This window comes from Lytechinus pictus, chromosome 16 (genome assembly GCF_037042905.1).
Source record: "Lytechinus pictus isolate F3 Inbred chromosome 16, Lp3.0, whole genome shotgun sequence".
Taxonomy (NCBI): domain Eukaryota; kingdom Metazoa; phylum Echinodermata; class Echinoidea; order Temnopleuroida; family Toxopneustidae; genus Lytechinus; species Lytechinus pictus.
Window position 1 is genome coordinate 2,698,541 of NC_087260.1, and position 13,278 is coordinate 2,711,818.

Below are 13,278 nucleotides of genomic sequence, written 5' to 3' on the forward strand. Positions count from 1 at the left end.
GAAAAGTGGATAGAAATGGAGGTGAAATGGAAAGCCGAGAAAGTGGAGGTTGAAAGTAGAGTATTCTTTTTGAAATGAGTCTTTAAAAGGACTGTAAACCAGAAGGGGTGGAAAACTGTAGACAGGCTGCACATTTATATCTGATTGATATACGTCTGACAAAAACTCAAATACACACACATTTTGTAATTGCTAACATGAAATATCCTATCTCCGGGAAAACAAAGAATGTATAAGCGCGAACCTATTTCATGATTTTGTCTTATTTTCTAAGACTAAGCTATACATTATCATATCACAATCGATCAGTGTTATCCACTCTACAGCTTGTCCCGTTTCAATATTTACGGTTTCAAGACCTATAGGTCCCGTACCACAAAGATTAGCGATTAATCGTACGCTTCATTTCTCGATTGATCATTGTAGTCAATGGAATCAATCGTAGAAGATTGCCGTACGATCATTGCTAAGTTTTGTGTTACGGGACCCAGAATTGGTATAAAGCTATGAAGAAAGATTTATCAATAACCAGCTAATAATAGAAATGAATAGCATAGGTCCCAAAGCGAAACGTTGTGAAACCCATACACTTAGGAATAAAGGTGCACTATAAGCTAAGGAAGAGGCCATATGCGAAAAATGTACAATCTTCCAAAAAAAATGAAAAATGTGTAATTTATATTGGTTTAGGGTAAATGTCATAACGAAACATGAAATGTTATTTTGCACAATAAATCGGATGCTGCCTTATAAAAATTACTTTTTAACTATTCGTTTGTCATTATTCAACTATTCTTAATGAATGTAACATTGGACCGGTTATCTAAATCATTTTGTAATAGTACCTTTATCAGCAAACTCTTTATACTGTCTTTTTATGACAATTTTGAAGGAACAAAAACCTGATGAAGAACTATATACATGATATAGGTCTTGTATATCGCACCCATTTTCATCTTTTAGAATACAATGGATGCGAAATATATAACATGATTGTCCATAGTACATGTTGTGCCCACAAGCATAATTCAATATTTTTTCAACTCGATCCGATCAAATACCAATATCAGGACAGTAGAAAGCCTTTAAGCTGTAATTTAGTAATATGAACAAAGTAATGACAAACGAAATTATTGATAACGAAAAAATAAAGATAAAATAATTAACTGTTTGGTTCCGATCACATTTAAATAGGCCTGCATGCATATTAAAGCCCTATATTCCACCCGCTGGTGCAACTGAAATTAAACCGAATATAGCCTACTTGTTAGTCATTTCTACATAGGTAAAAGAAATTGACGTCGAATTCTTACTTTGGTTGAACGTGCTTCCAGGTGACTGTGCCTCGATATTCGTGACCAAAAAGCTTAAAACAATCACAGCAATCCGTAAGTCAATCATCGTGATCAAGATAGACGTGTCGAAATCACAAGCATCGATCAAAATAGTTACAACTTCAGCGACTTGACACTCTTATATCCTTTAAGAGGGCGCACATACACTGCCGACGTGTTGAATGCTTATTAAGATGAAGTAGAAAGTAGCTCTGCCGACCCGCTGCGCCTATAGTCTATACCAGCAAAAATTATTTCGTAACAATGTGCAAGAGATTATAATTGGGAGTACAACATGCACCAGTGTGAATTTCATACCGAGATCACGGCAACACATGAATGATTCAGTACAACAGAGAAAATCCATTTACAAACCATCAACAATTCGTGTACTTAATTGGGACAATAAAAGGCAACTGATGGTACAGTATGAACATCAGTGGATTCTATATGCAGATGAGGACTGCAATCAGAGCCACTTGCCCGTCAAGTGCATAGTGTTCTGTAACTCGATCTGGGATGGGTTGACTTGCGTCGGTTATTTCCATTATGACTATTTTTTTAGGTCATGATCCGAGAATGAAAGCAGAAAATCAATCACAAACAAACTGGCGCATTCACACTGGAAGTCAACGGTGAAAAGGCTGTTTAGAATTTGTTATACAACCTGTTTACTATTATGAACCTTACAGTAGTTGTTTTGATGGTGTATAAATGTATGACATGTTCCCATTTTAAAAGTACTTTGATGTCAGGAATTACGAATACTCTAAAATTTTGTACAACGCTGCTTACTATATGAACTATATACAGTCGTTGTTTGATAGTTTTTAAACAACCAAGCATTGAGAACTAAATATTAAAATTTAAACATTGTTGTTTAAGATTTTAAACACCTGTTTAAATTTAAACAACTACTGTGAGGTTCAAATAAAGTAAACAGCGTTTATAACAATTTTAAACAACGTTTTTGGCCAAACACGTGCTTTCATATAGGAGAATCCACACCAAAGTTATAACAGTAAAGTAGTTACGTGAAATGTTCAATAAACGCGGACGGTTTCTAGACATATATATTTTTCACAAAGGGTTTATACACAGAATGATATACAATTCTTTTCTCTCTTTTTTATTAGAATCATAAGTCTTTTTTTTTGTTAAGGCATACTGCCTTGTGGAAAACCGATCATTTCTTATTTAAGTAACGATCGACAATATCGCCATTTCTCTAAGCTGCCAATTTCGAATTAAATATACCTTGTGATCCCATTTTTAAAGAGCCATGCTTTTTTTTCGAGAGTGAGATTTTTTTTTAATCAAACTTTAACCGTCTTTTTAACGTTTTCATGTTTAATTTCAATCGATTTATTGGGTTATTTTTTTTCACTTTTCAACATCAAAATATTTCATCTCTTCAATTGATACAATATTTATTCCCCTTTAAGTGAGTTCACGAAACCTCAAAACGTTAGACTTTGATCCTGTCTTCGGAAATAAAAACATGAGCTAAAATTGCTCGTTGTTCGAAGGATGCCCAATATGTTGCTATTGTGATTGGGGCTCTATATTCGGAATGTTTTAAACACGTTAAACATGTTAAAGATCCTGGTTAATGGTATGTATAAGGTTGATTGTTCCAAGTTTGGCTCATTACGTCACTAGACAAAAAATGCTTATGAAAATTAGGGTCGGTCGGTATATTTTTGGTGATTTATTTCATTATTAATAACCTAACAATTGCCCCCAAACAGTAATACAGATTTTGGTCAACTTGTCTTGCGATAATGATTATCATCACACGTTTGCTTAGATTGTGGGCGCATTATAGATTTTGTTAATAACTGCATACAGTGATCAAGCACATAATATCCAATTAGCTTTTAATGGATTTTAGTGCCTAACTACGGCTTACCATTAAGATGGTCATTATACTGTACCACTAACAGTCTCATTAAAAATGTTTCCCGTGATGCAGTTATAATCAAATCCATCATGCATTTTAGAGACTCAGTTGCATTGTAGACAGCGATCTGGGATTGATAATTGAGAAATTATGATGGGTATATAGGGGAAGGCAGGGTAAGTCGAGTCATTTTTGCTTTTTCCATGTTAGAACTTAAATGATTAATAATCTCGTAGAAATAAGTACCTTGCCTTAAAATTTGATTCTTGGGAAACATTTGTGTTACCCAAATTGCTCAACTTGCCCAACCCATGGGGTAAGTTGAGCCAAAAAAATTATGTACAAAATGTATGGGACAAGAACCAGCATGACATCTTTTTTATTTAAAGTATTATCACTTTCCAATTCTCTATAAATACTAACATCCTCTAGACAAATGTCTTGTGAATTTGGCCCTTTCTGCCTGGGTATCAATGGCTTTTCAATCTTTTTTAAGTTGTTCATGTATATATATATGTATATAATTGTGTGACATTATACATGTACAACAGCTTTGGCAACTATTTTATTTAAATACTTTGTGAAAGAAATGGATGAAGAGCCTACCATTGTTCTCTTCATCCATTTCTTTCACAATATATGTATAAACATTACCAATATGAATTACAATGGCTCAACTTGCCCCATGTTGGCTGGCTCGACCTATACCCCAGTCCGGATATTTTTACGTCATCACATTTCTTATGCAAAGACTATTACAAGGACATGAAGAATGAGGATCCATACCTGGACTAAAAATATTGTTCTTATGCCTGTATTATATTTGAAGATGCATGTGGGTAAAAAGCGCTTATCTATTTCATACTTTTTTGACTGAAATTTGTATTTTTTTCCCTCTGAAAAATTATTTTTGTTTCAACGTTGAAAACAATGTGGTGGTTTTGAGGGGTTATGCAAAGGGTCATCAATATACAGTGCGTATCAAAAAAAAGTTTACACTTAGAAAAAATCCTGTAAAATTACAAATTGGTAATGTCCTGAACAATTTTCCACATTTTAACATTGGTACAGATCCATTTAAGCAAATGACGATATAACTGTCGAAAAATATTTCCGCTTGAGTGAGCACCACTTACTTTTGAAAAGTTAGTGAAAAATTATTTGCGCAGAACTTTGAAATAGTTATGCGAATAAAAGTAGAAATTAATCATGAAGAACACGTTGAATTTAGCTAGTAAAATTGTGACATTTAGCTTTTATTGATGTGACATATGGAGAGTCGATGATCGACGACTACTGCGTCTTATTAGATTTGTCTTACCCTGTCTTTTATAAGACAACTATTAGTCCCCACCTCCGGCATCTGGCCAACCTTACTTTGTTTGTATTTTATTTTCTGTTCAATATTCTACTCTACAATATATTTCATTCAAGACAAAATGTTTAATGCTTACTTTGTTCGATTTGAATCGTGCAGACTCGTTGCTTATGTATATATGATTATATTATGTATATCTTCCTATGAATTCGGATGATAATGTTGATAAAGATATAAACCATTCAAATACATGTGATTACTACTTACCTGATGAATTTTCAAACAAATTCCGAAATTGTAACAATTTTAGTACTTCAAACTTGAACATCCGTAGTCTGACTAAGAACTTCGAATCATTTGATACATTTCTATCCACTCTCAATCATTCTTTCTCAGTGATTGGGATTGCAGGAACATGGCTCCATAATTTCTCTCCTTCGATATTTAATATTGACGGTTACAAATTTCTTACGAATAATGAAACTCATGGGAAAGGAGGTGGTGTCGCAATGTATGTACATAATTCTTTGTCTTTCAAGACTAGAGCTGATATTTACTTCCAACAGGAAAGTGCAGAGTCTTGTTTTATAGAGGTTGACAATATAAATGGAAAAATCATGTTTTAGGAGTATTATATAAACCTCCCAACATGAATAATGATATATTTTTAGAAGAATTAGAATCATTACTCTCATACATCAGTAAAGAGGGTAAAACTATTCATATGTTAGGGGACTTTAATATTGATTGATTGTCAAACGAGCGAATACCTTTTCAACTTGTTAATACTCTTTATTCAAACTCACTTGAACCTCTCATAGATATGGCAACTAGAATAACAACACAAACAGCTACCCTCATTGATAACATTTTTACGAATAATGATTGTGATCTGATTTCTTCAGGCATTTTATATTCAGATATCTCTGACCACTTACCTTTTTTTACTATCTTTTCTGAAATTAGCCAGCGTAATAGATCACGGTACAAAAGAAAAGACACCAAATTAATACGTAAATTTACTCCTGATAACATTTCCAACCTTAATTCAGATCTTGATTAGAGAATTGGCAGAATGTAATATCAGATCAAAGTGCGGAACAGGCTTTTCATACCTTTATGTTAAGATTTAATTACTACTTTGACAAAAAATATTCCCTACACGATAATTAAACTTTACAAACGAAATCGGCCAAATAAACCCTGGATAACAATGGGATTGTTGAATTCTATAAAAACAAGAAATGAATATTACAAGGGTAGTATAAATATCCTACTATGGAAAATATCAATAGATATAAAACTTATCGTAATAAATTAACATCTCTTATTAGATTGTGGAAAAAAACATTACGGAAGAAAAATAGAAAACAATAATGGTAATATATCCACAACTTGGAAAGTAATTAATGATATTGGTAGATCAAAAGACTCTTTTCCTACAAGTAGGTTTTCTCATGAAAATAAAGTATATGAAAAACCTAGCGATATTGCAGATGCTTTTAATTTATTTTTTGTAAATATAGGGCCTGAGCAAGCTTCAAAAATACAAAATACTACTGTAGATTTTAAACAATTCTTATAACAACACCATGTGATTCTTGTTTATTTTTCACCCCTACAACACTCATTGAAATTATTCAGATAGTAAATTCATTTAAATCCAGTGACTCTATGGCCCGTATTCTGAAGTCGGGTTTAACTTAAACTCAGGTTTAAAGTTGTGGTTTAAGTATGGCGAGCCAATTGTTACATAAATCACTAACAGTAGAGATATTATACTTCAGCTCATTTGGCTCTCAAATCATTCATAATTGTCTAGGAAGTATAAAAAGATTATTGGCTTCACCATCGATGAATCAGGAAATAGCACAGTAAACATAAGAAACATACAACTTAATAACAAATTTGATACTTTTGGCTTCCCATACTTAAACCACAACTTTAAACCTGAGTTTAAGTTAAACTCGACTTCAGAATACGGGCCTATAAGTCATGATGAAGTTAGTAATAATCTTTTGAAGAAAATAATTTTGAATATCGCATCACCACTTACACATATTGTAAATTTGTCATTAAGCACAGGAGTTTTTCCAAGCAAAATGAAACTTGCAAAGGTTATTCCTATATATAAAAAAGATGATCCTTCTTTAATGAGCAATTACAGACCCATATCTATTCTTAATGTCAAATAATTTACTAGCCTCTTCTCAATATGGTTTCAGAAAAAACAATTCATCAGATATAGCACTTATTGGACTTTGTGATAAAATCTCGGCTTCTCTTTCTAGGAAAGAACATGTACTTGGTGTATTTATGGATATAAGTAAGGCTTTTGACACACTTAATCATTCTATATTACTGAAAAAATTGAAATATTTTGGTATACGTGGAACCCCCTATCGTGGTTCTCTAATTATCTTTCAGACCGAGAACAATACATATCTTATAATAATTTCAACTCAAATATTTTACCTATCAAATGTGGAATTCCCCAAGGTTCAATCCTTGGTCCTTTGTTGTTTCTTATATATATAAATGATATTTGTAATTCGTCTTAATTACTTCAATTCATTTTATTTGCAGATGACACGAATGTATTTTTTTCTCACCATGACCTTCTTTATCTTATTGAAACTATTAATACAGAACTACCCAAAGTCTCCACGTGGTTCAGAAGTAACAAGTTATCATTAAATGTAGAAAAGACAAATTATACATACTTTAAAAATCAACGCTCCAATATTAATATTCGGTCATTTGATGTTTTTATTGATAATATGAAAATTGATCAGAAAGAAACAACAAAGTTTTTAGGTATTACTGTCGATGATAAATTAAACTGGAATACACATATAGTTAATATTGTTACTTCTGTATCACGTGGAGTCGGTGTATTATATAAGGTCAGATCATTTATTCCTCGCCAAACATTATTTACTATATATAATTCTATCATACTGCCTTATATTTCATATTGTAATGTTGTATGGGCTTGTCAAAAAACAAAAATCAATTCTTTATTTCTTCTTCAGAAAAAAGCTGTTCGTATTTGTACAAACTCAGACTATCGAGCTCATTCAAATCCTTTGTTCCATAAGCTGAGAACCCTAACCATACATGACATTCATTACTTTCAAATTGCTCTTTTTGTGTACAGATTCCAAATCCGCGAACTTCCAGACAACCTTTTAAACATGTTCCGTTTCAATACATATATTCATAATTACCCAACCCGAACCTCTACAAATATTCATTTAGAAAACCCAAGAACATCTCTTGCCCATAGATCTCTTCGACAAACTGGCCCTGACATTTGGAATTCTCTTTCTATTTATATTCGTTCGTGCCCAACGAAAAATTCCTTAAAGAGGCAAGCTAAAAATTTCCTTCTTTCAAAATATGAAACACAAGGCTGATAATAATGTCATATATGTTGTATTACCATTGCATGGTTACATATTATTATTATTATAATATACCACCACACATATGTAATTCTTTTTTTCTTTTGCTATTTATGATTATTATACAAACAAAATACCTCACCAACGAGTCTTCGTTATCAAAATATGATGTCTTGTATTTATATATTGTTAGTACTCTCTTCATGTTTCTCTCTTTCTATTCAGTTCTTTCTTTCCCAGTCTGTTTCTCACCCCTCACTCTATCTCTCTTGCTCTTCTTTTACCTCTTATTTGATGTTCGCATCATTGAATGTATTCTCTTAGCAAATGTATAATTTATGTATCATGTGTATGTATTTTTTTCTTGGAACATCGTTCTCAAGCTCATAGAGCTTATGATGCTCCAATCATGTATATATATATATAATATGAATGATTATACTAATATGAATATTATGTAATGTTGAAAATGATGTATATATGTATATGAATAAATCAATCAATCAATCAAATCAAATAAAAAAAATAAAAAAATTGATTTGAAGATATCTTTTACCTTTTTTACTTCTTTCCTTGCACAAAACACTTCAAAGATTGCATTGCGCCCCACCCCACGTCCCCACACACCGAGGCCATCGTGACGATATTTGTTTTACACTGAGCTGTGATTTACATGAAATGGCTTATATAGGCTTGACTTTCAATTTGTTAAACATTGTCAAGCTTGGGAAAATGTGGAGAAACAAGTATTAATGAAAAATGAAATGTAAACCCACTTTTAATGACAAAAACTTAGTGAATAAAAATGCTGGAGATGTCTGATATAAACTTTTGTTCAGATTCCGTTATGACCTCAGATCCAGCTGGCACAAAAAGGTAAAGGTTGTGCTTACTAAGTGTTGAAATTTCAATTTGGGTGTAGTGGCGTAACAGGCAGGGGGGCAAGCTGCCCCGCCCTGGCGGATTTCACCGGGAAAATAAAAAAAGGAAAAAGAGAAAAAGTAAGGAAAAAGAAAGGGAAAGGGGAAGGAAAGGGGAAAAGGAAAGGAGGAAAGGAAAGGGAAATGTTTAAAGAAAACGAAGAATTTTTTTTTAATGGAAAAGGAACGAAAGAAAGAACAAATCATTCCGAAATAGGCCTATAAATGCAATAGCATGATGGGAAATAAATTAAAAGATGACAAAGTGGCAAACAATAGCGGGAAACGAAGGTAGAATGGAATTAGTCAAAAGCAAAATTGGAAAACAAAGAAAAGCGACAAGAAAAAAATCTTAATAACACGACCGGGCTGCCGAGGATTGAAAAAGAAAGATGAACAGCATACAACATTGTGCTATAAGCTTGCTAAATTTTATGCAAATAAGCTACCGGGGATTTTTCCGGACCCCACGCAATAGGGGCTCTTCATATATAACCTTCAATGGCTCTATAACACCCCACCCCTGTAGGGACCCTTCCTACATTAAACTTTACGTTCAATCAGTGGCGTACAGGCGGGGGTGTCTTGGTTCCACACCCAAGAGGAAATAAAAGAAAATTATAGGAGACAACGTATAATGAAATGAATGGAAACAATGAAATGTATTATTTGCTGAATATAATGGAAAATCTATCACATAATTATAATTCAATTTCAATAGGCAATTTTTTTCCTGCTCGCTCTGCTCGCTGGAGACTTTTAAACAAATTTTCCCACATTGCTATGTTTTGCCCCTCAACTATGGTTCATTGCGCAACTGGGTTGAATAAAATGTTGTTTAAAAGTTATATTCTGTATAAACCCGCGATTTGATTGAAAATAGCGGCAATCTGCGAGGTTTAACCGCATAGCACTGCCGTATATGAGTATGGAAGGTTTGGGCCATGGCCCCCAAAAGTTCCACAAACAAGAACAAAAAAGGAGGAAAGAAAGCAAAGGAAAAGTGTAGGATATGATTTTATTTACGTAATATAATGTTTAAAAAATATCTCAAAGTTAGATTCTCATGAAGAGGTGATTTTTTTCTCGCTCGCTTCGCTCGCTCGGGACTTATATTAAGCAGCTTTTAGCACATACGCCATACTGCGCCCCTCGGTTTTTGGGGGGGTTTTTGTACTCTTCACGCTACTGTCCAAAGAATCTTGTTCACAGTGGCGTACAGACCACAAAAAAGGAATAAATTATTCTCTGGATATCATGTCAAAGTCTATCACAAAATTGGATTTTTGTATTAAAAATGTCAAAAATTTTGCTCGCTCGCAACTTTTTTTTAAAAGATAAATTCTGCCCGATACTCAATATCTGGCCCTCTCAAAATCGTCTCCTCATTACACCATTACGCCTGTTCATACCATGATATGACCGGGAAATTTTTGGCTCTTGCCCCCCCCCCCCCCCCCCCCCTGGCCACCGACACCTGTTACGCCGCTGCTTGGGTGGCAAAATTGTTACAAAATGCTTGAATGTATCCGTTTTATTTCAATTGACCAAAAGTGCAAGGCAAATGTATGAGAAATGTTTCGCAGGGTAAGTTTGATTTCGCCCTTTCCCCTTGACACAGCGTGAAAACGAGCATTTCTGCGAGCTTTACAAAAATGGACAGTGCTCACTCAAGTGTAACATTCTGTCAAAACTTTTACTTTCATTGGGTAGATGAGACCCAAACCCAAGATTATATGTGAAAAAATTACCCACATGTTGTATATTTTTTAATTCCCAGGGCTTTTTCAAAGTGTAAACTTTTTTTGATACGCACTGTATAGCACCACCACAATGTCTGACTCATTTTTATCGGCCTGAGGGTAGTCCAGGCCTTTGTAATGTTCAACATCAGTGGCGGATCCAGGGGGCGCACGCCCCCCCCCCCCCTGAAGGCGCCGCTCAAAAAAAAAAAAAAAAAAAGTAAAATAAAGAAAAGGCGCCGCTTAAAAAAATAAAAATAAAGGAAAGAAAAGAAAAGGCGCCGCTTAAAACAAATAAAAATAAAGAAAAGAAAAGAAAAGAAAAGGCGCCGCTTAAAAAAATCATACACTGATATAATATTAGCAACAGTAAAGGAAAGACTATCCCCCAGCAAAGACTTTATATTACTCCTTTTTCAACATTTTCTTTTATGGCGCCGGTGAAGTGCAAAAATATGTGCGCCGCTCGGCAGTACGCCCCCCCCCCCCCCCCCCCTTTCGCCAAAAGCTGGATCCGCCTATGAACATACCCCGCCTTCCCCTTTGTTGAAAAACAAATTCGTGTCATGCCTAGTAAGAAAGCAACGGGGATTGACAACATAACATGTAAGCTCCTGAAAGCTGCCTGGCTATACTCCCTTCGTTAACACACATAATGAATGTTTCTCTTTCATCAGGAAATTGTCCCGAAGAATGGAAACTTGCGATAGTTACACCGCTATTCAAGGACGGAAATCGAAACTTAATTGAAAACTATAGACCGATTTCGGTCTTACCGTTGGTATCTAAATTACTGGAAAGAGCGGTACACAATCAGTTGTATGATTTTTTGCAAAATTCAAATTTCCTGTGCCCCCAGCAGTCAGGTTTCAGGCCGAGGCACTCAACTCAATTCACCGTACTTGATGTAACTGATTTTGTATTAACTAACATGAATGATGGTCTTGTAACTGGTGCACTATTTATCGATCTCAAGAAAGCGTTCGACACTGTAGATTATGTGATTTTATTGGATATTTTAAACAATGCGGGCGTGAGAAATGTTGAATATGAATGGTTTAAATCATATCTCACTATAATAGGAAACAAAAGGTAAAAGTGGACGATAAATATTATCTAATATGAGAGCTATTCAATATGGAGTCCCACAAGGCTCAATTTTAGAGCCATTGCTGTTTATCATGTACATAAATACTCTCCCTAAATCATTATCAGGTATCGAATGTAAAATCAACATGTATGCAGATGACGCAGTCTTACTTTTGAAAGCCAGGTCACCTATAATGAACTAGAATCAAATATGAAAGCCGGATTAGAAGAAGTATGTAATTGGTTAATAAATCATAAGTTAACATTAAATACTAGTAAAACAAAATACATGATACTTGGATCCAAACAGCGACTCCATAATTTCAAAAATGTTGAGATTTCTATTGGAAATAACGAAATTGAGAGAGTATCCGATTTTAAGTATCTAGGTGCATTACTCGATGAAAATTTGTCATACGAAAGGCACATAGATCACATTGCTAAAAAGATTTCGAGAAAAATTGGATTTCTACGTCGATCCGCAAAGCCTTATATCCCGGATGACATTTTCAAACTACTCTGTAATGCTTTGATCATGCCCCAAATTGATTATTGTGACGTAGTTTGGTCTAATTCTTCTCTCGGTCTCCTTGATAGACTTACCAAATTGCATAACAGAATGGCAAGGAATTCTTTGTGCAGTTGATGACAAGAAGGCTGTTTTCCTCCTTCGGCTTGATCTTTCGTCAGCAATTGATACTGTTGACAATGACTTGCTATTGGATCGTTTGAAATGTTGTGGCATAGGAGGAGTTGTACTTAATTGGTTTTCATCTTATATCTTCATGAAAGATCACATGTTGTCAAGATCGGTGAAAATATGTCATCTCCTGTTAAACTTCCTTTCGCAGTGCCCCAAGGTTTAGTCCTCGGGCCGTTGTTTTTTGGCAAAAATTGCACATTAACATGGCGTAAACATTCATATGTATGCGGACGATACACAATTATTATGTTTCGTTTCATCCAACTGACCCTGCTAGTGAGTTGTCTGCCAGGTTTCATTTACAAAATACGATAGATGATGAGCCCCCCCCCCCTCCCCCGCCATATTATGAACTCCCAAAATACCCCAGCCTAGATAGGGTTAAGAATTATATCATCACTGGAGACCTTCAAATCTAGACTGAAATCTTATTTTTTAAACAGTATTGGCTATTAGCACTTTGACACTCGTCCGAACTCTCTCATTAATTCTTTTCTTGTGCGCCTCGGAGTAGAATACTTCTAGATAGATGCCTATTATATTATCAGATATGTATACAAGAAGTTGTTATTCCTTTTTTCAGACCTCTGTAAATATAATAATCAAGTTTTTAACTATAATACACTTTCTTTCAGTAAATATAATTTGTGGTGTCTCAAGACTAGTCATTAAGCTAAGTCATGTAGGTCCCAAATATGTAATTTTATTCGTTAAGTAATAAGTATAACTAATCGTCAATATAAGTCTTCTTATAAAAAAACAGTGGAAAGGTTTTTTTTGCAATTAAAAGTAATTATTAATTTCAACAGTTAATGGTAAATGCATTATACTTGCATGTGCCATACACAAACCCCCCCCCCCC

At 34.3% G+C, this 13,278-nt stretch overlaps 1 protein-coding gene across 1 annotated transcript in view; it reads right to left on the bottom strand.

Moving 5' to 3' along the window:
- LOC129279004 (G-protein coupled receptor GRL101-like) overlaps nt 1-1,675 on the bottom strand; it is a 52,766-nt gene extending 51,091 nt beyond the window's left edge. Inside the window, exon 1 of the mRNA XM_064111248.1 lies at nt 1,314-1,675. Within this exon, the coding sequence (XP_063967318.1) occupies nt 1,314-1,401 (88 nt within the window). The 5' untranslated portion in view covers nt 1,402-1,675. The remainder of the gene's footprint in view (nt 1-1,313) is intronic.
- Nucleotides 1,676-13,278: the final 11,603 nt, after the last annotated feature.